Source organism: Schistocerca cancellata, chromosome 6 (assembly GCF_023864275.1).
Source record: "Schistocerca cancellata isolate TAMUIC-IGC-003103 chromosome 6, iqSchCanc2.1, whole genome shotgun sequence".
NCBI lineage: Eukaryota > Metazoa > Arthropoda > Insecta > Orthoptera > Acrididae > Schistocerca > Schistocerca cancellata.
This window is the reverse complement of record NC_064631.1, coordinates 188,634,210-188,662,096: the sequence shown is the minus strand read 5'-3', so window position 1 is coordinate 188,662,096 and position 27,887 is coordinate 188,634,210. Positions and strand designations below refer to the sequence as shown.

The window sequence follows — 27,887 nt, the reverse complement described above, 5'->3', positions numbered from 1 at the left end:
GTCTTGGGAGTTGTCAGACGATTCATTGGTTATAGAATATGAGTCATGTGTAAGAATACGTTACCGTCACAAGTAAGTGTGATGAATAGTGAGAGCAGGTGATATAGCAGATAGACGTGATAGACGTCTGACGTAAATGAAAATAATAAATAAACGGGTGTGAACTGTGTTACAACAAAGAAATTCAAGAGTCGAGACTTCCAAAACGGAACACACCTTCGGAGACGTTAAAACATGTTTTGACAGACCACAGAGAAACTGTGTGATTGCGTAGCCGTTGCGTTCATTTATCGCAGCTTATGTGACAAACTACTATGTTTTCATCATTTCCATGGGAGTTATCACATTCCCCATCATACGAACACCTAAATCGGGCGAGAGGGCATATGTGTCTCACTCACTCAAATGGTTCAAATGGCACTGAGCGCTATGGAACTTAACATCTGAGGTCATCAGTCCCCTAGACTTAGAACTACTTAAACCTAACTAACCTACGGACATCACACACATCCATGTCCGAGGCAGGATTCGAACCTGCGTCCGTAGCGGTCGCGCGGTTCCAGACTGAAGCGCCTAGAACCTCTCGGTTACAGTGGCCGGCCTCACTCACTCACCAGGCGTACAAGTTAGGTGCGTCGATAAGACATTCCTGTCATATGAAACACGTACTGTCGCTAGTTCCGAATGATACCAGACGTGTTTTCCGATGGAGGATTCGGTTGACTTGTCGCCTTGTTATCAAACGTTTGCGGTTCCCATTCGAAAGCCACTTCCTTTCGGCTGCTAATAGAGTTGTTGCGCAGAGTGAACCTGCATTAGGTCCCTGCCTCACACTTCGCTGTTGCGAACGGACGTGACACCACGACACAGACAAAAATTTGAATAAAGAGCGAAAAAAAAGGTGGAGGGAGCCGGCCGATGTGACCGAGCGGTTCTAGGCGCTTCAGTCTGGAACAGCGCGGCCGCTCCGCTCGCAGGTTCGAATCCTGCCTCGGACATGGCTGTGTATGATGTCCTTAGGTTAGTTAGGTTTAAGTAGCTCTAAGTTCTCATGGACTGATGATCTCAGATGTTAAGTCTCACTGTGCTCATAGCCATTTGAACTATTTTTGGTGCGAGGCAGGTTTGTATACTTCTTGCCCACTTGGTAGTCTAACACGGTAACCCCTTAATCACGACGCCATTTTACTACACTTCTTGTCCTTAGACCGTTCCCTGTTTCTATTTTGCTTTTTTTTTTTTTTTTTTAACAGTCCAGTACACCTTCTTCCTGTTTTGATGCTTGACCTGTGGTCAATTTTCAGAGGGCTATCCACTGGACCCTCTTACCACTAAATGTGATGGGGGTGCTATGGGGAGTTTCCCTCGTGAGCAGCAAAATAGGGACTTAATTGTGAATTGTCTTTGCAGTGAATAAGGAAAACAAAATTCAAATGGTTCAAATGGCTCTGAGCACTTTGGGACTTAACATCTGAGGTCATCAGTCCCCTAGAACTAAGAACTACTTAAACCTCACATCACACACATCCATGCCCGAGGCAGGATTCGCACCTGCGATCGCAGTGGTCGCGCGGTTCTAGACTGTAGGGCCTAGAACCGCTCGGCCACTCTGGCCGGCAATGAAAACAAGTCCAGTGGACTCTCAGCGATGGAAGACTGTAACACCACAGTTGTGGAGCGTCACAATGCAGAGACCACGTCTTGTTGTTAGCAAGTTCGCAGCTCCATGTAACGTTGACCGAGAAAAGCCGAGCGTCAGGCCAGACTTTGGCCTACCTGCGCCTCACACACGCTGCACGCGTGGAAGTTTGGCACGCCGTGACTGGCCCTACATTTAAGGAATAGAAGGCCTCCAGTGCGCTATTTAACAGGCACAGTTCCTTCACACTGTACGGAACGACTGATCTTGTTCTCTTGACGTAGTGCATGCGCAGCACAACCTCAAAGCTCCACCGTCAGTGTCCTGCAAATTACAATAATTTGCACATGGGCAACGAACTGCACAGATACTGGCTTCTGAGCATATTAAACTCTAATAAAATAAAAGAAAACGACACACCAGTAATGAGTTATCCGAGTGGGACGGAAATCGGTAGACGTGATACAAATCTAGAGACAAACAAATGACAACTATTTCAGAAAAGTTGGATGATTTCTTCAAGAGGAACAGCTTCACAAACTGAGGGCCCTTGTGCAAGCAGTTATTGGGTCTGTAACTGATCCATAGAGTTGTTCCATGTCCTGCTGAGCAATATACACTCCTGGAAATGGAAAAAAGAACACATTGACACCGGTGTCTCAGACCCACCATACTTGCTCCGGACACTGCGAGAGGGCTGTACAAGCAATGATCACACGCACGGCACAGCGGACACACCAGGAACCGCGGTGTTGGCCGTCGAATGGCGCTAGCTGCGCAGCATTTGTGCACCGCCGCCGTCAGTGTCAGCCAGTTTGCCGTGGCATACGGAGCTCCATCGCAGTCTTTAACACTGGTAGCATGCCGCGACAGCGTGGACGTGAACCGTATGTGCAGTTGACGGACTATGAGCGAGGGCGTATAGTGGGCATGCGGGAGGCCGGGTGGACGTACCGCCGAATTGCTCAACACGTGGGGCGTGAGGTCTCCACAGTACATCGATGTTGTCGCCAGTGGTCGGCGGAAGGTGCACGTGCCCGTCGACCTGGGACCGGACCGCAGCGACGCACGGATGCACGCCAAGACCGTAGGATCCTACGCAGTGCCGTAGGGGACCGCACCACCACTTCCCAGCAAATTAGGGACACTGTTGCTCCTGGGGTATCGGCGAGGACCATTCGCAACCGTCTCCATGAAGCTGGGCTACGGTCCCGCACACCGTTAGGCCGTCTTCCGCTCACGCCCCAACATCGTGCAGCCCACCTCCAGTGGTGTCGCGACAGGCGTGAATGGAGGGACGAATGGAGACGTGTCGTCTTCAGCGATGAGAGTCGCTTCTGCCTTGGTGCCAATGATGGTCGTATGCGTGTTTGGCGCCGTGCAGGTGAGCGCCACAATCAGGACTGCATACGACCGAGGCACACAGGGCCAACACCCGGCATCATGGTGTGGGGAGCGATCTCCTACACTGGCCGTACACCACTGGTGATCGTCGAGGGGACACTGAATAGTGCACGGTACATCCAAACCGTCTTCGAACCCATCGTTCTACCATTCCTAGACCGGCAAGGGAACTTGCTGTTCCAACAGGACAATGCACGTCCGCATGTATCCCGTGCCACCCAACGTGCTCTAGAAGGTGTAAGTCAACTACCCTGGCCAGCAAGATCTCCGGATCAGTCCCCCATTGAACATGTTTGGGACTGGATGAAGCGTCGTCTCACGCGGTCTGCACGTCCAACACGAACGCTGGTCTAACTGAGGCGCCAGGTGGAAATGGCATGGCAAGCCGTTCCACAGGACTACATCCAGCATCTCTACGATCGTCTCCATGGGAGAATAGCAGCCTGCATTGCTGCGAAAGGTGGATATACACTGTACTAGTGCCGACATTGTGCATGCTCTGTTGCCTGTGTCTATGTGCCTGTGGTTCTGTCAGTGTGATCATGTGATGTATCTGACCCCAGGAATGTGTCGATGAAGTTTCCCCTTCCTGGGACAATGAATTCACGGTGTTCTTATTTCAATTTCCAGGAGTGTAGTTGAGGTGTCAGGTCAGAGGGGTGTTCTGAACACAATTTCGACACAAAGCAGCTCAATAGGCTGTGGAGTGGAAGGGGTAGGCTAGCAATAGAACAGTGCATCACCATTGACTAGACACTCATTTATTGAACACATAAGTCAGGTATTGCCCGAAAGGAACAATCAGTACAAATTACAAAATAATATTCTTTTCCTTTAAGTCACACAAACATTTAAACAGGCAAATAGCAATCACTTAACTTAAAGCCTTTTAAGAAAGCAAGACTAGAAAATTTGAATGATGAGTTAAAATCATATTTAAATAGCCTCTGACCGAGCACCTATTTTAAAACGAAATACTTCCTTTAAGGAACCAGTGATCAAAATTAATTACATAATCCTCAACAACCATAATACATCCAAGACATTTAAGATTAAACAGTAATATATAACATCAGAGAGCTGCAGTCCCAAGTTTTAAGCAGCACGTTTCAGATGGACTGCACTGCAACAGTACAATAGAAGTCCCTCAGAGGATCTCCCCACTGGAAGTTATTGCCGCAATCGACAAAATATCAACATCACACACCTAAAACAAACTAAAAGCTCTCATAAGTTTGGTACAGTTAATTCCCTTTCAACATAACATACATCACAAGTCTAGCCCTAGGACGGTACCGACACGCCGCAATTTAGCACGCGAAAAACTACAGCGATGCACTCATCACGTATCCTTACAAAACCCAAGAACAGAGAGCCGGCTCCCCAATAGAGGAACATTTAACGACGCGCAGCGTGGGGGTTTGCGGGATGCTGATCTCGCCCTTAACCTCAACACAAGTTCAAATACTAGTCAGCCTACAATCTTGAATCACCATACACATTCCTTAAGTTACTGCGTAGAAAGCCAATGTGATTAGGCAAACAGACCAGCATATGATAAAAGCTTAAGCAATTTCCTTACTAGACAACCCTTATGAATAGTAGCCGTAATTTTTTTTTAAACGTGAGCACACCCACAGTCAAAACAAACAACGCCAATCATAAGGACGGTAGCACATAAGCAAGTATCAATGGAAACTTCTGCTTAGATTGGCTACAAATCAGCGCGTGATTTAACACACCAGAGAACAGTCTTTACAACATAACCATCAATACAATAGCAAATTACTCACACGTGTACTCCCCCACGATTTCGATTCGCAAAGCCGTAGACAAAACGTGGAGAACGTATCATTTAGACCAACATAATGGTGCTCCCTCAGTTACCCCAAATAACTGTCTCCCTTAGTTGCACAGCAAAGAACCATACCTAATGAAACCACCACAGTTTCCGCCTCTAAATTGTCACAGTACAAGTGACACTCAATCACAAATGTAATTTTACATCACCAGTTCCCGTATAGTCAATACAAGCGCCTGATTTTCACCCGTTTATAACGGCAGGCAGCAACATCGTACGGAAAAGAGCGTAGACACAAGCTCTTACCAATTCTCTTCTCCGAAAGCAGCCACCGCAACTCTCGGGAACCACTGGGACATCCAATGCAAAATTTGTTACTCCTTCACACAAATTACAGGCCGCGCGCTTCCCGCTGCTTGCTACGGCGCCTTCCGTTCAGAGCCAACTTGTATAGCTCCATGCGATAGGTCCGGTCCCGCACTCGCTGCGTCCCGGAGCACACCCCCCACAGGACCTCGCCTCGTTACTCCTCGCGTAGGCCCCAGAGGGCGCTGCTTACCGCCCTTACCGTGGCAGGAAAGATAAACAACCAGAGTGGCAATATCGATATGAGCCGCCACGGCTCAATAGTGTCAAATTCTGTCCAAATATGTCGTCAGATTCCCGCGATGATTGGAGGGCTCTACTCACAATGCTCCAAACGTCCTCATTTGGCAATAGATGCAGCAGCCTTGCTGACCGAGGCAGGTTTTAGAAAGCACGAACGCAAGTGATAGAAACTGTCGCTGTTAGCGGGCGAGCATTGCTTTGCTGCGGTTTAAGCCCAGGATGGCTTGCCACAACATAGGAGAGCAAAAGAGAGTGTAGAATATCGTCGGCGTACGGCTGTGCTGCGAGGGAGCCGCAGATGACATCCGAAGGGGCCATGCTACGAAAAGAAATGGTACCTACGTCATCAGTCCTGGTTGTCGCGCCGTGTTGTGGGCAACTACATCTTCATCTACATGGTTACTCTGCAATTCACACTTAAGTGCCTGGCAGAGGGTTCATCGAACCTTTTTGATACTACTTCTCTACCATTCCACTCTCGAATTACGTGTGGGAAAAAGGAACACCTAAATCTTTCCGTTCGAGCTCTGATTTCTCTTATTTTATTATGATGATCATTTCTCCCTACGTAGGTGGGTGTCAACAAAATACCGTGTGATCAAAAAGTCGGTATAAATTTGAAAACTGAATAAATCGCGGAATAATGTAGATAGAGAGGTACAAATTGACACACATGCTTGGAATGACATGGGGTTTTATTAGAACCAAAAAAATATAAACGTTCAAAAAATGTCCGACAGATGGCGCTGCATCTGATCAGAATAGCAATAATTAGCATAACAAAGTAAGACAAAGCAAAGATGATGTTCTTCACAGGAAATGCTCAATATGTCCACCATCACTCCTGAACAATAGCTGTAGTCGAGGAAAAATGTTGTGAACGGTACAGTAAAGCATGTCTGGAGTTATGGTGAGGCATTGGCGTCGGATGTGGTTTTCAGCATCCCTAGAGATGTCGGTCGATCACGATACACTTGCGACTTCAGGTAGCCCCAAAGCCAACAATCACACGGAGGACCAAGCATGACGAAAGTGGCGGCTGAGTACACAATCATCACCAAACGACGCGCGCAAGAGATCTGTCGGACATTTTGTGAACTTTGTTTCTTTTTTTTTTTTGTTCTAATAAAACCCCATGTTATTCCAAGCAAATGTGTCAATTTTTACCTCTCTATCTACATTATTCCGTGGTTTATTAATTTTTCAAATTTATACTGACTTTTTTATCACCCGGTATTTTCGCATTCGGAAGAGAAAGTTGGTGATTGAAATTTCGCAAATAGATCTCGCCGCAAAGGAAACCGCGTTTGTTTCAGTGACTGCCACCCCAACTCACGTATCATATCAGTAATACTCTCACTCCTATTGCGCGATAACACGAAACGAGCTGCCCTCCTTTGCACTTTTTCGATGTCCTCTGTCAATTCTACCTGGTAAGGATCCCACACCACGCAGCAATATTCCAGCAGAAGACGGACAACTGTAGTGTAGGCCGTCTCTTTAGTGGGTTTGTCGCATCTTCTAAGTGTCCTGCCAACAAAGCGCAGTCTTAGTTTCGCCTTCCCCACAATATTATCTATGTGGTCTTTCCAAATTAAGTTGCTCGTAATTGTAATTCCTACGTATTTGGTCGAATTGACAGTCCTTAGATTTGTGCGATTTATCGTATACCCAAAATTTATCGGATTTCTTTCAGTACCTATGTGGATGACCTCGCACTTTTCTTTGTTTAGTGCTAATTGCCACTTTTCGCACCATACAGAAATTCTCTCTAGATCATTTTGTAATTGTAATTGATTGTCTGATGATTTTACTAGACGCTACATTACAGCGTCATCTGCAAACAATCTAAGGGGTCTGCTCGCAGTAACACCTAGATCATTTATATAAATCATAAACAGCAGACGGCCTATGGCACTACCTTGCGGAACGCCAGATATCACTTCTGTTCTACTCGATGATTTACCGTCTATCACTGTGAACTGTGGCCTCTCTGAGAGGAAATCACGAATCCAGTCACACAACTTAGACGATACTCCATATCCACGTAATTTGATTAATAGTTGCTTGTGAGGAACGGTATCAAAAGCCTTCTGGAAATCTAGGAATATGGAATCGATCTGAGATCTCTTGTCGAGAGCACTCATTACTTCATGGGAATAAAGAGCTAGCTGTGTTGCACAAGAACGATATTTTCTGAATCCGTGTTGATTATCTATCAATAAGTCATTTTCTTCAACGTGATTCATATGTTCGGGTACAGTACATGCTCCAAAATTCTATTGCAAATTGAGGTAATTGATATGGGTCTGTAATTCAGTGGGTTACTCGTATTTCCTTTCTTGAATATTGGTGTGACCTGTCCTACTTTCCAGTCTTTAGGAACAGACCTTTCGTCAAGTGAGAGGCTGTATGTGATTCCTAAGAAAGGCACTATTGTGTCCTCTGAAAGGAACCTGATTGGTATACCATCTGCACCGGAAGACTTGCCTTTCTTAAGTGATTTGAATTGTTTCGCAACACCTAAGATATCTACTTCTATATCACTCATGCTAATAGCTGTCTGGTTTCGAATTCTGGAATATTTACTTCGTTTTCTTTCGTTAAGGAATCACGGAAAATTTTATTTAGTAACTCCGCTTTAATGGGCACCATCGCTATCGCGCATTGACGGTATTGACTGTTATTGGCACTGGTGTACCTTACATACGACCAGACCAATCAGGTTGGTAGCCCCGCTACTGTTCACGACACCTCCAGACACCACTTCGCTGGGCATTGACGTGAAGCGGGACTCATCACTGAAGGCAATTCTACTCCACGTCAATGAGATTCCAGGCCGAAGACTTCTCTGCAGATGCCCAGGACGGCAGCGCCTTACCAACGTGAGTGCTTCCCGCCATACCCCCGACAACCAGGAGTGGTGGTCTGGATGCCACTTCTTTTGTAGCACGCCCACATTGGTTGTCACGGGTGGTACACTTACACAGTGGTACGTTGAAACTATTATACGCCCTGTTTCCACAGATAAAACTTCCGGGCTAAGAGGCCGTAATCGAACAGTAGAAATCCTTCCTCCTTCCTCCCTTTGGGCAACATCTTCCGAGGTGGTGGCTCACCTTGGAAGATGTTGCCTGCAGTTGGCAACGAAACGTCAGGAGGAAGCATTTCTGCTGTTCGACCACGGCCACTTAGCCCGGAAGTTTAATGAAGACGCCGGCCGTGAAGGCCTACACGTTACGATTAGAGGCCCTGTTTTGTCGCTCTTCATGGCAGATCATTCTGGGCCTACATTTAAGCAGAGATTCTCCCCGGCCAGCAAGATCGGTGGATCTCTTTCCATCTGAGTACGTTTGGAGCCCTGTTTGACAGTCTAAAGTGCCAATTGGACAGCATTTGGCACGAGATCCCTCAGGAGGACATCCAAAACCTCTATCAGTGCCAAGCCGAATAACTGCTTGCCTTGGGGCCGGATGTGGATCAACGCATTGTTGACTTTCTTAACCTGTGAAGTGCTTTCCCTTGTATATCTCATCCTACTGTTCTGCAATTGTAATCATTTGTTTGTCTCTACATGTAAATCACAGCTATCGAATTTCATCCTATTAACTTCTAGTTTTGACCAGTAGTCCATCCTATAGCAGTATTTAAGACCTTTTAACACCCTACATACACGAATGGTCCGATATATTGAAGCGCCAAAGAAACTGGTAAAGGCATGCGTATTCAAATACAGGGACTCATAAACAGGCAGAATAGGGCGCTGCGGTCGGCAACGTTTATGTAAGACAACAAGTTTCTGGTGCAGTTGTTAGATCGGTTGCTGCTGCTGCAATGGCAGGTTATGAAGATTTAAGTGAGTTTCAATGAGGTGTTAAGGTCGGCACACGAGCGATGGGACGGAGCATCTCCGAGGTAGAGATGAAGTGGGGATTTTCCCGTACGACCATTTCACGAGTGTACTGTGATTATCAGAAATCCGGTAGAACATCAAATCTCCGACAACAATGTGGCTAGAAAAAGATCCTGCAAGAACGGGACCAACTACGACTGAAGAGAACCATTTAACGTGACAGATGTGCAACCCTTTAGCAAATTGCTGCATATTTCAATACTGGGCCATCAACAAGAGTCAGCGTGCGAACCATTCAACGAAACATCATCGACATGGGCTTTCAGAGGCAAAGGCTGCATGATACTGCATGATACTAAGCTGTACGCCTCGTCTGGGGCCGTCAACACCGGCATGGAAGCGTAGATGACTGGAAAGACATCGCCGGGTCGAACGGGTCTCGTTTCAAATTGTATCGAGCGGATGGATGTATACGGGTATGAAGACAAGCTCATGAATCCATAGACACTGCATATCAGCACGAGACTGTTCAAGCTGGTGGAGGCTCTGTAATGGTATGGGGCGGGTGCAGTTGGAGTGATAAGAGACCCCTGATACGTCGAGATACGACTCTGACATGAAGACGTAAGTAAGCATCCTGTCTGATCACCTGCATCCATTAATGTCCATTGTGTATTCCGACGAACTTGGGCAATTCCAGCAAGACAATGCGACACCCCATACGTCCAGAGTTCCTACAGAGTGGCTCCAGGAACACTCTTCTAAGTTTAATCATTTCGCCTGGCCACCAGATTCCGCAGACATCAACATTATTGAGCATATGTGGGATGCATTGCAACCTGCCGTTCAGAAGAGATCTCCACCCCTCGTACTGATTTATGCACAGGGCGGCAGGATTCATGGTGTCAACTCCCTTCAGACATCGTGTTGCGTCACTACTGTGCGCTCGCGGGGCCTTACACGATATTCGGCAGGTGTACCAGTTTCTATGCCTCTTCAGTATACAATATACGCTACTGGCCGTTAAAATTGCTACACCATGAAGATGACGTGCTACAGACGCGAAATTTAACCGACGGGAAGATGATGTTGTGATATGCAAATGATTAGCTTTTCAGAGTGTTCACACAAGGTTGGCGCCGGTGGCGACACCTAAAACGTGCTGACATGAGGAAAGTTTCGAACCTATTTCTCATACACAAACAGCAGTTAACCGGCGTTGCCTGGTGAAACGTTGTTGTGATGTCTCGTGTAAGGAGGAGAAATGCGTACCATCACGTTTCCCACTTTGATAAAGGTCGGATTGTAAGCCTATCACGATTGCGGTTTATCGTATCGCGACATTGCTGCTCGCACTGGTCGAGATCCAATGACTGTTAGCAGAATATGGAATCGGTGGGTTCAGGAGGGTAATACGGAACGTCGTGGTGGATCCCAACGGCCTCGTATCACTAGCAGTCGAGATGACAGGCATTTTATCCGCATGGCTGTAACGGATCGTGCAGCCACGTCTCGATCCCTGAGTCAATAGATGGGGAAGTTTGCAAGACAACAACCATCTGCACGGATAATTCGACGACGTTTGCAGCAGCATGGACTATCAGCTCGGAGACTGTGGCTGCTGTTACCCTTGACGCTGCATCAGACAGGAACGCCTGCGATGGTGTACTCAAAGATGAACCTGGGTGCACAAATGGCAAAACGTCATATTTTCGGATGATTCCAGGTTCTGTTTACAGCATCATGATGGTCGTATCCGTGTTTGCCGACATCGCGGTGAACGCACATTGGAAGCGTGTATTCGTCATCGCCAAACTGGCGTGTCACCCGGCGTGATGGTATGGGGTGCCATTGGTTACACGTCTCGGCCACCTCTTGTTCGCATTGACGGCACTTTGAACAGTGGACGTTACATTTCAGATGTGTTACGACCCGCACCTCTGCCCTTCATTCGATCCCTGCGAAACCCTACATTTCAGCAGGATAATGCACGACCGCATGTTGCAGGTCCTGTACGGGGCTTCCTGGATACAGTAAATGTTGGGCTGCTGCCCTGGCCAGCACATTCTCCAGATCTCTCACCGATTGAAGACGTCCGGTCAATGGTGGCCGAGCAACTAGCTCGTCACAATACGCCAGTCACTATTATGGCCAGAGGTGGTTGTTCTGGGTACTGATTTCTCAGGATCTATGCACCCAAACTGCGTGAAAATGTAATCACATTTCAGTTGTAGTATAATATATTTGTCCAGTGAATATCCGTTTATCATCTGCATTTCTTCTTGGTGTAGCAATTTTAATGGCCAGTAGTGTATATTAGGTTATGAACGTCGGTGGTGGAGCTGGGTGCAAGTGTTGGCGTTGTGTTGCCGCAGCCGCTGGTGGTGCCTCTGCGGGTGCTGCTGCTGCTGTGTGGGGGCGTGGCCGCAGTGTTCGGCAGCGAGGCGCTGGGGGTCCCCGGCGCCGGGTCGCTGGGCTGCCTCACCGCCGCCTTCGTGTCGGGCATCTCTTGGGAGGCGCTCGGCACGCGTCCAGAGGATGTGAGTACCTGCTGCCGGCGCTGCCACGAATTCTGCCATCCTTTCTCAGAAGTTCGCAGTCCCTTCTGCGTGCTGTCATTTCCAAAAACCGTCATTTCGATATCTTGAACCGTTTATGAGATACGACCTCATGAAATAAGGGGGGTAACTTCTTTCATTCATAATCAAAACGTCTTCGGTCCCGGGTTCGATCCCCGCCACTGCCTAAATTTTGATAAATAATCAGCATTGGCGGCCGAAGACTTCCGGCATAAGAAGTCAGCCTCATTCTGCCAACGGCCTTGTCAAAGAGGGCGGAGGAGCGGATAGAGTTTCAGGGCACTCTCTTGTCCTAGGGGTGGGAAATTGTCCCTAAAGGCGGAAGAATCAGCAATGATCAACGACATGAGGATGCAGAAGGCAATGGAAACCACTGAATTAAAGACACGTAACGTGTATCCACAGGACATGTGGCCTGTAATTGAAGAAGTGTCATGATGATCTCTCCATTGGTAAAAGATTCCGGAATAGTCCCCCATTCGGATCTCCATGAGAAAAAGATTGAATAATCAACGAAAGGATAACGTTCTACGAGTCGGGGCGTGGAATGTCAGAAGCTTGAACGTGGTAGGGAAACTAGAAAATCTGAAAAGGGAAATGCAAAGGCTCAATCTAGATATAGTAGGGGTCAGTGAAGTGAAGTGGAAGGAAGAGAAGGATTTCTGGTCAGATGAGTATCGGGTAATATCAACAGCAGCAGAAAATGGTATAACAGGTGTAGGATTCGTTATAAATAGGAAGGTAGGGCAGAGGGTGTGTTACTGTGAACAGTTCAGTGACCGGGTTGTTCTAATCAGAATCGACAGCAGACCAACACCGACAACGATAGTTCAGGTATACATGCCGACGTCGCAAGCTGAAGATGAACAGATAGAGAAAGTGTAGGAGGATATTGAAAGGGTATTGCAGTATGTAAAGGGGGACGAAAATCTAATAGTCATGGGCGACTGGAATGCAGTTATAGGGGAAGGAGTAGAAGAAAAGGTTACAGGAGAATATGGGTTTGGGACAAGGAATGAAAGAGGAGAAAGACTAATTGAGTTCTGTAACAAGTTTCAGGTAGTAATAGCGAATACCCTGTTCAAGAACCACAAGAGGAGGAGGTATACTTGGAAAAGGCCGGGAGATACGGGAAGATTTCAATTAGATTACATCATGGTCAGACAGAGATTCCGAAATCAGATACTGGATTGTAAGGCGTACCCAGGAGCAGATATAGACTCAGATCACAATATAGTAGTGATGAAGAGTAGGCTGAAGTTCAAGACATTAGTCAGGAAGAATCAATACGCAAAGAAATGGGATACGGAAGTACTAAGGAATGACGAGATACGTTTGAAGTTCTCTAACGCTATAGATACAGCAATAAGGAATCGCGCAGGAGGCAGTACAGTTGAAGAGGAACGGACATCTCTAAAAAGGGCCATCACAGAAGTTGGGAAGGAAAACATAGGTACAAAGAAGGTAGCTGCGAATAAACCTTGGGTAACAGAAGAAATACTTCAGTTGATTGATGAAAGGAGGAAGTACAAACATGTTCCGGGAAAATCAGGAATACAGAAATACAAGTCGCTGAGGAATGAAATAAATAGGAAGTGCAGGGAAGCTAAGACGAAATGGCTGAAGGAAAAATGTGAAGACATCGAAAAAGGTATGATTGTCGGAAGGACAGACTCAGCATACAGAAAAGTCAAAACAACCTTTGGTGACATTAAAAGCAACGGTGGTAACATTAAAAGTGCAACGGGAATTCCACTGTTAAATGCAGAGGAGAGAGCAGATAGGTGGAAAGAATACATTGAAAGCCTCTATGAGGGTGAAGATTTGTCTGATGTGATAGAAGAAGAAACAGGAGTTGATTTAGAAGAGATAGGGGATCCAGTATTAGAATCGGAATTTAAAAGAGCTTTGGAGGACTTACGGTCAAATAAGGCAGAAGGGATAGATAACATTCCATCAGAATTTCTAAAATCATTGGGGGAAGTGGCAACAAAACGACTATTCACGTTGGTGTGTAGAATATATGAGTTTGGCGATATACCTTCTGGCCGGCCGCGGTGGCCGTGCGGTTCTGGCGCTGCAGCCCGGAACCGCGGGGCTGCTGCGGTCGCAGGTTCGAATCCTGCCTCGGGCATGGGTGTGTGTGCTGTCCGTAGGTTAGTTAGGTTTAAGTAGTTCTAAGTTCTAGGGGACTTAGACCTAAGCTGTTGAGTCCCATAGTGCTCAGAGCCATTTGAACCATTTTTGATATACCATCTGACTTTCGGAAAAGCATCATCCACACAATTCCGAAGACGGCAAGAGCTGACAAGTGCGAGAATTATCGCACAATCAGCTTAACAGCTCATGCATCGAAGCTGCTTACAAGAATAATATACAGAAGAATGGAAAAGAAAATTGAGAATGCGCTAGGTGACGATCAATTTGGCTTTAGGAAAAGTAAAGGGACGAGAGAGGCAATTCTGACGTTACTGCTAATAATGGAAGCAAGGCTAAAGAAAAATCAAGACACTTTCGTAGGATTTGTCGACCTGGAAAAAGCGTTCGACAATATAAAATGGTGCAAGCTGTTCGAGATTCAGAAAAAAGTTGGGGTAAGCTATAGGGATGACGGGTCATATACAATATGTACAACAACCAAGAGGGAATAATAAGAGTGGACGATCAAGAACGAAGTGCTCGTATTAAGAAGGGTGTAAGACAAGGCTGTAGCCTTTCGCCCCTACTCTTCAATCTGTACATCGAGGAAGCAATGATGGAAATAAAAGAAAGGTTCAGGAGTGGAATTAAAATACAAGATGAAAGGATATCAATGATACGATTCGCTGATGACATTGCTGTCGTGAGTGAAAGTGAAGAAAAATTAATTGATCTGCTGAACGGAATGTACAGTCTAATGAGTACACAGTATGGTTTGAGAGTAAATCGGAGAAAGACGAAGGTAATGAGAAGTAGTAGAAATGAGAACAGCGAGAAACTTAACATCAGGATTGATGGTCACGAAGTCAATGAAGTTAAGGAATTCTGCTACCTAGGCAGTAAAATAACCAATGACGGACGGAGCAAGGAGGACATCAAAAGCACACTCGCTATGGCAAAAAAGGCATTTCTGGCCAAGAGAAGTCTACTAATATTAAATACCGGCCTTAATTTGAGGAAGAAACTTCTGAGGAGGTACGTCTGGAGTACAGCATTGTATGGTAGTGAAACATAGACTGTGGGAAAACCGGAACAGAAGAGAATCGAAGCATTTGAGAAGTGGTGCTATAGAATATATAATAGGAATATAAAAAAAAGGGAGGAAGGTTTATCTGTTTAGCAAGAGTAATAGAAGGCAGATTTCAGACTACCTAACAGATCAAAACGAAAATTTCTGTTCCGACACTGACAATGTTGAGTGTTTATGGAAAAAGTTCAAGGCAATCGTAAAATGCGTTTTAGATAGGTACGTGCCGAGTAAAACTGTGAGGGACGGAAAAACCCACCGTGGTACAACAACAAAGTTAGGAAACTACTGCGAAAGCAAAGAGAGCTTCACTCCTAGTTTAAACGCAGCCAAAACCTCTCAGACAAACAGAAGCTAAACGGTGTCAAAGTTAGCGTAAGGAGGGCTATGCGTGAAGCGTTCAGTGAATTCGAAAGTAAAATTCTATGTATTGACTTGACAGAAAATCCTAGGAAGTTCTGGTCTTACGTTAAATCAGTAAGTGGCTCGAAACAGCATATCCAGACTCCGGGATGATGAAGGCATTGAAACAGAGGATGACACGCGTAAAGCTGAAATACTAAACACGTTTCTCCAAAGCTGTTTCACAGAGGAGGACCGCACTGCAGTTCCTTCTCTAAATCCTCGCACAAACGAAAAATTGGCTGACATCGAAATAAGTGTCCAAGGAATAGTAAAGCAACTGGAATCACTTAACAGAGGAAAGTCCACTGGACCTGACGGGATACCAATTCGATTCTACACAGAGTACGCGAAAGAACTTGCCCCCCTTCTAACAGCCGTGTAGCGCAAGTCTCTAGAGGAACGGAAGGTTCCAAATGATTGGAAAAGAGCACAGGTAGTCCCAGTCTTCAAGAAGGGTCGTCGAGCAGATGCGCAAAACTATAGACCTATATCTCTGACGTCGATCTGTTGTAGAATTTTAGAACATGTTTTTTGCTCGAGTATCATGTCGTTTTTGGAAACCCAGAATCTACTACGTAGGAATCAACATGGATTCCGGGAACAGCGATCGTGTGAGACCCAACTCGCTTTATTTGTTCATGAGACCCAGAAAATATTAGATACAGGCTCCCAGGTAGATGCTATTTTTCTTGACTTCCGGAAGGCGTTCGATACAGTTCCGCACTGTCGCCTGATAAACAAAATAAGAGCCTACGGAATATCAGACCAGCTGTGTGGCTGGATTGAAGAGTTCTTAGCAAACAGAACACAGCATGTTGTTATCAATGGAGAGACGTCTACAGACGTTAAAGTAACCTCTGGCGTGCCACAGGGGAGTGTTATGGGACCATTGCTTTTCACAATATATATAAATGACCTAGTAAATAGTGTCGGAAGTTCCATGCGGCTTTTCGCGGATGATGCTGTAATATACAGAGAAGTTGCAGCATTAGAAAATTGTAGCGAAATGCAGGAAGATCTGCAGCGGATAGGCACTTGGTGCAGGGAGTGGCAACTGACCCTTAACATAGACAAATGTAATGTATTGCGAATACATAGAAAGAAGGATCCTTTATTGTATGATTATATGATAGCGGAACAAACACTGGTAGCAGTTACTTCTGTAAAATATCTGGGAGTATGCGTGCGGAACGATTTGAAGTGGAATGTTCATATAAAATTAATTGTTGGTAAGGCGGGTACCAGGTTGAGATTCATTGGGAGAGTCCTTAGAAAATGTAGTCCGTCAACAAAGGAGGTGGCTTACAAAACACTCGTTCGACCTATACTTGAGTATTGCGCATCAGTGTGGGATCCGTACCAGATCGGGTTGACGGAGGAGATAGAGAAGATCCAAAGAAGAGCGACGCATTTCGTCACAGGGATATTTGGTAACCGTGATAGCGTTACGGAGATGTTTAACAAACTCAAGTGGCAGACTCTGCAAGAGAGGCGCTCTGCATCGCGGTGTAGCTTGCTCGCCAGGTTTCGAGAGGGTGCGTTTCTGGATGAGGTATCGAATATATTGCTTCCCCCTACTTATACCTCCCGAGGAGATCACGAATGTAAAATTAGAGAGATTAGAGCGCGCACGGAGGCTTTCAGACAGTCGTTTTTCCCGCGAACCATACGCGACTGGAACAGGAAAGGGAGGTAATGACAGTGGCACGTAAAGTGCCCTCCGCCACACACCGTTGGGTGGCTTGCGGAGTATAAATGTAGATGTAGATGTAGATGTAGACGAATGTTGAAAAGTAAGTGGACTGATACGGTAAGGAATGAGGAGGTTCTACGCAGAATCGGAGAGGAAAGGAATATGTGGAAAACACTGATAAGGAGAAGGGACAGGATGTAGGACATCTGCTAAGACATGAGGGAATGACTTCCATGGTACTAGAGGGAGCTGTAGAGGGCAAAAACTGTAGAGGAAGGCAGAGATTGGAATACGTCAAGCAAATAATTGAGGACGTAGGTTGCAAGTGCTACTCTGAGATGAAGAGGTTAGCACAGGAAAGGAATTCGTGGCGGGCCGCATCAAACCAGCCAGTAGACTGATGACCAAAAAAAAAAAAAAAAATGTAGTCAGTGAACCATCGTTAGCAAAGTCGGCTGTACCACTGGGGCGAGTGCTAGGGAGTCTCTCTAGACTAGACCTGCCGTGTGGCGGCGCTCTGTCTGCAATCACTGATAGTGGCGACCCGCGGGTCCGACGTATACTAACGGTCCGCGGCCGATTTAAAGGCTACCACCTAGCTAGTGTGGTGTCTGGCGGTGACACCACAGTGTGGAGCCCAGATCACTGTGTCCGTCCACGAGACCCAGAGAGCAGTAGATACAGGTGCCCAGCTCGATGCTGTGGTCCTTGACTGCCGGGAGACGTTCGATCCGGAGGTCCAATGAATGCCACCTAATGAACAAAACAGGAGCGCAGGTAGTGTGAGATCAATTGTGTGACTGGACTGAAGAGTTTCTAGGAAACAGAAGACCGCCTATCATTCTGTCGGAGAGATATCGATGTAAAAACAGCTTCTGGCGCGCCCCAAGGGAGTTTTATAGGACCATTATTTTCCACAATATACCAGGTGGCCCACGCAAGCCTTCGTCTATAGTTTTACGTTTCCCGCATGCGATACTGCAAAGAGGGTTGCTTTGTCACTGCTGTCCAATGGGGAAGTGCACTTACAAGCGAACCTCCACCGAACTGTGCCGCCATCTGCGTGCGTTTTCTTGCTGATTTCGCTCTGATAAGGTCTTACAGTCGAAAGGGTAACATCTGCAATGTACCCCAGCGGAGACTACACCAATGTGATACTCGTCTATGGAGAGACGCCCCCGCAATGCAGCTGAGGGCCGAAGGGTGTATTAACAACGTTATTCAACGCGACGTCCGCCTTCTGCGCCTGTTTTTAGACGTACAGAGATGCGTTTAACAACTGAGGGTGCTTTCCATGAGCACTGTGTACTGGAAAGACCAATCTGCGAAGCACCTGATGTTGTCCGGAATGTTACGGTGTATTTTGGAGCACATTCCACGGAGCATAAGCAGAGCTTAAATGAGACTAACGTGCACGTGCAGTGTAGTATAAACGAAAGTGTTATCATACTGTCGCATTTAGATTGCATAATAATAATAATAATAATGTGCCCTGCGCGACTCGTGTTCGTGCCGTTTATTACTTCACATCTTGTCTTTGCGGTACTGCTGTCTCGTTTTTTTTATTCTATTAATTGGCGTCACTAAGTTGCTGGCCTGCCTGCCCGTAAGTGGCAGCTGCAGGACTATCGATAAGATTACTGTCGTACTATCTTTGGAGCTCCCGCTAGTATTTTCGGGTCGTGGTCTGTCGGCAGTCCAATCGGGACGCAGCGCCAATGAGGTGTGGACAGCCAGTACTCGCCGATCGCTGGCGACACACGTGCACTGTCCGACCGAAGGAGACTGGAGCGGCAACGACCGTTGGTTGTCGTTCGGTCGGTCGTCTCATCGGGCGACGTGTATTTGGTCTTTTGACCGTTTCTGGGCCTCGGCAGTTGGTCATCTTGCCGGACGTGGGTCGGATCCTTTCTGGTGCAGAGACGTCGGGTACCCAATGGGCAAGTGTTACCTCTGCGTGGTTGGGACCGAGCCAGTGTGCCCGGGCAACGCCGTCTCAAAGGAATGCCTCGGCGCTTGTTCGTGACGTCACGTCAGCTAGGCAAGGCGAACGCTAGGTCTGTTGCAGGCAGAAACGCCTGGGCGTGCTTATCACTATAAATCTCTTATTTTTGGACAGAATGTTTGGTATACTTTTGGATTCTGCAGTTTTATTTAGACGAAAGATTTTCTTACTATCGTAAAGCTGCAAATGAAGATCATAGTTCTGTATTACTGAATCCTGTCGAAACAAACGTAGATCAATATGAGAAGACGCTTTGCCCCATTGTAAGCTTCGGAAATTTTACATTCAAGTAACTATATTTACTTCATCCATTTTGCTATCGAAACTTACCCCAACCCCCTTACAAAGAACTCGTTTCTTTTATTTATTTACACTCCTGGAAATGGAAAAAAGAACACATTGACACCGGTGTGTCAGACCCACCATACTTGCTCCGGACACTGCGAGAGGGCTGTACAAGCAATGATCACACGCACGGCACAGCGGACACACCAGGAACCGCGGTGTTGGCCGTCGAATGGCGCTAGCTGCGCAGCATTTGTGCACCGCCGCCGTCAGTGTCAGCCAGTTTGCCGTGGCATACGGAGCTCCATCGCAGTCTTTAACACTGGTAGCATGCCGCGACAGCGTGGACGTGAACCGTATGTGCAGTTGACGGACTTTGAGCGAGGGCGTATAGTGGGCATGCGGGAGGCCGGGTGGACGTACCGCCGAATTGCTCAACACGTGGGGCGTGAGGTCTCCACAGTACATCGATGTTGTCGCCAGTGGTCGGCGGAAGGTGCACGTGCCCGTCGACCTGGGACCGGACCGCAGCGACGCACGGATGCACGCCAAGACCGTAGGATCCTACGCAGTGCCGTAGGGGACCGCACCGCCACTTCCCAGCAAATTAGGGACACTGTTGCTCCTGGGGTATCGGCGAGGACCATTCGCAACCGTCTCCATGAAGCTGGGCTACGGTCCCGCACACCGTTAGGCCGTCTTCCGCTCACGCCCCAACATTGTGCAGCCCACCTCCAGTGGTGTCGCGACAGGCGTGAATGGAGGGACGAATGGAGACGTGTCGTCTTCAGCGATGAGAGTCGCTTCTGCCTTGGTGCCAATGATGGTCGTATGCGTGTTTGGCGCCGTGCAGGTGAGGGCCACAATCAGGACTGCATACGACCGAGGCACACAGGGCCAACACCCGGCATCATGGTGTGGGGAGCGATCTCCTACACTGGCCGTACACCACTGGTGATCGTCGAGGGGACACTGAATAGTGCACGGTACATCCAAACCGTCATCGAACCCATCGTTCTACTATTCCTAGACCGGCAAGGGAACTTGCTGTTCCAACAGGACAATGCACGTCCGCATGTATCCCGTGCCACCCAACGTGCTCTAGAAGGTGTAAGTCAACTACCCTGGCCAGCAAGATCTCCGGATCTGTCCCCCATTGAGCATGTTTGGGACTGGATGAAGCGTCGTCTCACGCGGTCTGCACGTCCAGCACGAACGCTGGTCCAACTGAGGCGCCAGGTGGAAATGGCATGGCAAGCCGTTCCACAGGACTACATCCAGCATCTCTACGATCGTCTCCATGGGAGAATAGCAGCCTGCATTGCTGCGAAAGGTGGATATACACTGTACTAGTGCCGACATTGTGCATGCTGTGTTGCCTGTGTCTATGTGCCTGTGGTTCTGTCAGTGTGATCATGTGATGTATCTGACCCCAGGAATGTGTCAATAAAGTTTCCCCTTCCTGGGACAATGAATTCACGGTGTTCTTATTTCAATTTCCAGGAGTGTATTTATTTATTTTCGTTTGACACCGTCACTGGAAGTGTGAACTAATTTACATGTGTAAATGTCCAACTGTTGCCAGTCATTAGATTACAATCGTTTTCAACGAAAGGAATTCTAAACAGGAAACAAAATAGCTTCATACATCGAAAATACAGCTGAGCTTAAACTTTTTTAAACATGGAGATTAGAAAAGATAAATATTCCCCTCTTGCAACTGAAAGGAGAAACTTTATAAGATAAAAAAAAATTTATTTGATAAAACAAGTATCTCTCTTTTGTCTCTTCTTCTGTCCCCCACCCCCTCCCCCAACGTGTACAATCGCAAGATATTTCATTAACATTCAGTGCTCCTCACCCCATAGTCAACCGAGACATCTAAAGAAGAGCACCAATATGTTCACTGTTTCTTGTAAAAGCAACCCAGTACAAACGTACCTTCCTCAGATTTACAAATAAGGTAAAGAAGCATTAATTCTGTCGCTGCTGGACCATGAAGTTGTTTTTGTATGTCAATCCTTAAAACAGGTGGAAATTTATGTTCAGGAGTACACTATTTGTTAAGAAGTGTAATGAATTGCACAATTAACTGATCGCAGAAATCTCTCAGAACAATGTGTGTTGGTCAACTACCGCCAACAGTTTCGCATTTTCCTGTGTCAGAGAGGGAGACACCACCATTATGAGTATGCCTGCAACAGACCTGGCGTTCGCCGTGCCTAGCTGACGTGACGTCACGAACAAGCGCCGAAGCCTTCCTTTGAGTCGGTGTTGGCCCGGGTCGCCTTGTCTCCGAGTTCCGAACGGACATCGAGTTGAGTCGAGATGGAGCTGCAGTGAGTTCCGGACAGCCAAGACTCGCCCGACTGTTGCTGACACACATGACTTGAGTGGGGACGACCTTGGTTGGTCGTTCGGTCGGTCGTCTCACCGGACGACGTGTATTTAGTCGCCGACCGCTTCTGGGTTCTCTGTGTGTGTCGACTAGTGACTTACCCTTGTTGTTCCACAGTGATTGCTTTTAGCATTGTTCGAGTTCTTGTGCAAGTGTTTTCGTGGAACAGTGTCTAGCTTGTGTGAATTCTACTGAGCAGTTAATTTTAATGCTGTCTGCGTATTGGAGTAGGCAGTCGGTCGGTTGGGACACAGCAGCGAGGAAGTCTCCGCGGTGCGGTCATTAGCGTTGTGTTCCGCAGTGTGTTTTTCCTCGCCGTATGATGCTGTCCAGCAAGGCGTGTAGTTCGACAGCCTTTGGTGTTTGTTCGTGTTTTTGGGTGGTTATTGTGCCTTGGCTGTACTTCGACGCCAATATTTGAAGACGTAGTGCTGCTGGCATCTCCGTCCTTGCTGACAATTTCCGTTGTCGTACCGTTGGTCGGCCGGAAGGGAATTGATTAGGTTGTTGGTCGGTCCTTCAGTCGTTCCTGGGTCGGGTTCCCATCTGATTACTTAATCTTATTCTTGGCTGCCTATCTCACCTAACCTTAAGTTAGAGTTACCTCCTCAGGCCTACCCTTGGAGCACTTCTTAGCACCATTTTCTGTTGTTTTTAGATTGTGATTTTCTTTTAATATCAAGTACTGTGCCAGGCCTTCAGCCGTCTGTTGATTTAGTTGCTTCAATTTTAAAATAAGGCCTTCAGCCGACTTAAATTAAGGTTTCAAGATTGTATACTTTAAAACTTATTTTAAAAAAGGAGATTTTGCTCTATTTTAAATCTTTCTTATTCAGGCCTTAAGCCTTGAAGTGAAAATGATAATACTATTACGGTCGTTATTATTATTAAGATTATGAAATTCATTAGATCTCACCCAGTAACACCTACTTCTCATCGTAATTAGGACAAAAAAAGTGCTGCAGAAGACCTGGGAATATCGAGGCCTTCGGTACAAAGGATTCTGGACGAACTAAAATGGAATCCCTTTAATATGCTCAATGGAAACGGTTTCCAAAATCGGCTATCATCCTGCAGACGTCTCGTAAATAAAGCAGCCGTAAATCCGGATTTTATCAGGCAGATTTCATGGGGAGATGAATGCTTTTTCGTCAATGACGCCACTGCCAATAGACACGATCTACATTTCTTGGCTCCTGCAAATCCTCACTGGTTACGACCACAACACATGCAAGAGCAAGGGCAATTAACGTATGGTAAGGAATTCTACGAGACCGCATCATTCTCCCAGTTTATTTGGCTTCCAGACTAACCTGTCATCTGTTGCAATTCCTACAGAATGATCTGAATTTTGGGCATCTCCTAGAAGATAACCCACTTCTGTTACCTGTGACGCGCTGTTTCAGCACGATGATGCACCACCCCATTGTTGTAAAGGGGTTAGGGAATGTCTCAACAATGTGTACCCCGAACGTTGGATAGGTCACGTTGATTGCTTTCGATGGCCAGTGAGATCGCCTGATTCAACGCCCTTTAATTTTTTTCTTACGGGATTATATCAAGACCTGGGTTTATGAAACGGAAGCGGAAAATCCAGAAGTGTTAAAAAAAACCTATAGGGCATACTTGAGTCAGTATCTGCAGAAATCTTTAGAGGTGCTCACGTTAATACCGAGAGGCGCTTACATCAAAGCATGCAACAAGGCAGACATGCATTTGAACCTTTGTATTACGAATAATGACAACGGCCTTGCCGCAGTTGTAACACCGGTTCCCGTCAGATCACGGAAGTTAAGCGCTGTCGCGCTGGGCTAGCACTTGGATGGGTAACCATCCAGTCTCCCGGGCGCTGTTGGCAAGCGGGGTGCACTCAGCCCTCGTGAGGCAAACCGAGGAGCTACTTGATACAGAAGTAGCGGCTCCGGTCTCGGAAACTGCCATACGGCCGGGAGAGTGGTGTGCTGACCACACGCCCCTCCATCTCTGCATCCAGCGACGCCTATGGTCTGAGGGTGACACGGCGGCCGGTCGATAACGTTGGGCATTCATGGCCTGTTCGGGAGGAGCTTTTTTTAAGTTTTTTTATTATGAATAATGGAATTATAAAGATCTGTCAGTCCTTAAAATAGGTTTAAAGGAACATCCTTCATTACATTAATTGCTTTTTATTGTAGTCAGAGATATGGTAGAATTTATGTAATGCTGCCAATTCTGTAGCACGAACTGTTGCATTATGTGTTGTTAATAAATAAGCTGTTGTATGTTGATATGCCTTGAAACAGATAATTAATACGCTTTGGCCCTTATGTGCCAGCCGGAGTGGCCGTGCGGTTCTAGGCGCTACAGTCTGGAACCGAGCGACCGCTACGGTTGCAGGTTCGAATCCTGCCTCGGGCATGGATGTGTGTGATGTCCTCAGATTAGTTAGGTTTAAGTAGTTCTGAGTTCTAGGCGACTGATGACCTCGGAAGTTAAGTCGCATAGTGCTTATGCGTATTGGTTTGGTCAGGGACAATCATTCTTCTACATAGACGATTTTGTCGTGTCCGGGAATCGGGCCCGCCACCCCTTGTACAATAAGTAAATGTTCTAGCGACGACTTACAGGACCAGTTACAGCTGTAATGTGTTGTTTTCAAGCGCTGGTTTATCAGGGTCTCGCCTCTGTTGGTGCGGAGTCCCTTTTATTGTTCTGCTTAGGCAAATCTTTAGGCGTCTGTGGTGTCCGGGATGAACTATCGTCCTGGTATATAAATGACCTAGTAGATAATGTGGGAAGTTCCATGAGGCTTTTCGCGGACACCAGAAAACTGTAGCGAATTGCTGGAAGACCTGCAGACGATCAGCGCTATGTGCAGGGGTGGCAGCTGACTCTCAACATACAAGTAAACAAATGTAATGTATTGCTACTACATACACTGGAAGACTCTTTATGGTATGACTGCACGACTAAAACACAATTACTGTAAGCATATATTTCCATAAAATATCTAAGAGTATGCATTCGGAGCGATTTGAAGTGGAACGACCACAAACAATTTATCGCAGATGAATCAGCTGGCCGACTGAGATTCATTGGAAGAACCTTCAGTTAATGTAGTCTGTCAAGAAACGAGGTAACTTATAAAATCGTCAGTCTGGCATCCGCACTATACAGGACTGAAATAGGAAAATCCAGATAAGAGCAGCACGTTTCGTTACAGGTTCATTTAGTAAGCCCAAAAGCATTGTAGACATGACCAGTCGACTCCAGTGACAGTCGTTGCGAGAGAGGCGATCTGCATCACGGCAAGGTCTACTGTGAAAATTCCGTAGATCTATGTTTGTAGAACGGTCACCCAATATATCGCTGCCTCCTACAAGTATCGCAGTAAATGAACACAAGGGTAAAAGCAGAGAGATTCGAGACCGCACTCAGGCTCCCGCACATCACTCACAACTGGAACAGGAAAAGAAGGAAGTGGCACTTGTACACGAAATACCCTCCCCCACACAGCGTAAGCTGGCTTGCGGAGTATACATGTGGACGTAGACTAAGTTATAGTTTCACTTGCGCTCAAATGTGCCAATTATATGAGGGTTGTCCAGAAAGTAAGTTCCGATCAGTCGCGAAATGGACACTACAGTGACAACCCTATGAAGCTTTGCACAGATTGGATAGTGTCTCTTCAGTTGTGAGCGCACTGTGAACGAGTAAAGATGCCTAGAACAACGATGTCTCCCACCAAGTAGGAGGGGCCGCTGAGAGGCTTCGCCTTAATGAATGCAGCCCACCTAACACAACTGCCACGCACTTCCTTCTTCATGGCAACTCTCAGCCGCACTCTGCAGGGGCAGTGAAGACGCTCCTGCAGCCTTTTCGATGGGAAGTGTTCCATCACCCACAACACAGCCCTAATTGGCTCGTCCTGAGTGTCATCTCTGTTCATATGAAACGCTGGATACGAAGACAACACTTAGGCGCAGGGTACGGGCTATAGAGCAGAGTAAAGAATTATCGGAAAGCAGAGGTGGCTGCCTTCTATGACGATGGTGTCGGAAATTTGGTATAACGCTCCGACAAATGTCTAAGTCGGAGCAGTGACTATGTAGAGAAGTATCTGGAAAGTGTAGCTAACTCTTGCAAATAAAATGATTCTGATTTTCACTGTGGTTTCCATTTAGCGACCGATCGGAACTTACTTTCTGGACAACCCTCTTATTTTTTGTACATATTATTACATTCCAGTTTGTACTGAAGATTATAAATGTGATATCTGCCCACATCACAAAAATTATGCACATTATTTTACAAAGATTAGGCAAAGTAGTAATAATAAGTAGCGTATGATGAAAACAAGAATAAGATCAGGGATGTACATAATGGAATTGAAGTGCATCGTTTTGCATACTAGTCTGATTCATCGTGTGCTACAATATATGCGTCTTGGTCTGTTAAATTACAAGCGACTGATTTTCTTCTTGTCGCCCTTGAAAAAGAAGCCCTCATTGGCTGTAATAAAAGTTTCTACACAGGTGACTATCCCTTGATGTAAAGGTAATGATGTACTAATTTTAAAACAATGAAGAAATGTGATTTACTTGTAATTTTCTGAACTTAAATACTGCAGATACGAGGGTTGCCCAGAAAGTATGTTCCGACCGGTCGCAAAATGGGCACCACAGTGAAAACCCGATGAAGCTTTGCACAGATGTGTTAGATAGTGTCTCTAGTATGACCGCCTACCGCATCAAGACGCTTTTTTCAGTTGTGAACGCACTGTGAGCGAGTAAAGATGCCTAGAACAACGATGTCCCCCACCAAGTAGGAGGGGCCGCTGAGAGGCTTCGCCTTAATGAATGCGGCCCACCTAACACAACTGCCACGCACTTCCTTTTTCATGGCTGTTCTCAGCTGCACTTTGCAGGGGCAGGCTACGCGTTATAGACCAGCGTATAGAATTATCGGAAAGTACAGGCGGCTGCTTTCTATGACGGTGTCGGAAATTTAGTATAACGATCCGACAAATGTCTAAGTCGGAGAGGCGACTATGTGGAGAAGTATGTGGTAAGTGGAGCTAACTCTTGCAAATAAAATGTTCCTGATTTTCACTGTGGTATCCATTTAGCGACCGATCGGAACTTACTCTCTGGACAACCGTCGTATATTCCTGTATAGACACTTCTATGAGCAATGTATTGTCACATATCATGTGGCAAATAAGTGTTAAATACACCCCAGTGAAACAGAATTACACAAGTGATTCGCAATGTTTCTCTGTCAGATCGTATTGATGCGAGTCTTCGAGTGCAACATTTTTGTAAGACTTCCTGATATGGTAAGCGCTCTTCAGACTGGCTTCAATCCAGCAGTTGTTTCATAAAATCTTTCTTCGTTAGGGCCAGCAGCGTAATATGTTAGATAATGACATGATTATTAGAAAGATACACTAGACTAGTTGCTTATAATCATTAACCCTCATTAACGACAGACTGTTTCGGCATTTATCGCCATTGTCAAGTACGTCTAGAACAATATGACGTCCGTTAGAGAAGATCTGTCAAACTGTTGTCAAACCATAATTAACTTATTACACTCCTGGAAATGGAAAAAAGAACACATTGACACCGGTGTGTCAGACCCACCATACTTGCTCCGGACACGGCGAGAGGGCTGTACAAGCAATGATCACACGCACGGCACAGCGGACACACCAGGAACCGCGGTGTAGGCCGTCGAATGGCGCTAGCTGCGCAGCATTTGTGCACCGCCGCCGTCAGTGTCAGCCAGTTTGCCGTGGCATACCGAGCTCCATCGCAGTCTTTAACACTGGTAGCACGCCGCGACAGCGTGGACGTGAACCGTATGTGCAGTTGACGGACTTTGAGCGAGGGCGTATAGTGGGCATGCGGGAGGCCGGGTGGACGTACCGCCGAATTGCTCAACACGTGGGGCGTGAGGTCTCCACAGTACATCGATGTTGTCGCCAGTGGTCGGCGGAAGGTGCACGT

General features: G+C 46.6%; 1 protein-coding gene across 1 annotated transcript in view; it reads left to right on the top strand.

Annotated features, from left to right (window-relative positions):
* LOC126088239 (sodium/hydrogen exchanger 9B2-like) overlaps window positions 1-27,887 on the top strand; it is a 154,777-nt gene that overhangs the window by 114,741 nt on the left and 12,149 nt on the right. Inside the window, exon 8 of the mRNA XM_049906369.1 lies at window positions 11,682-11,846. Within this exon, the coding sequence (XP_049762326.1) occupies window positions 11,682-11,846 (165 nt within the window). The remainder of the gene's footprint in view (window positions 1-11,681; window positions 11,847-27,887) is intronic.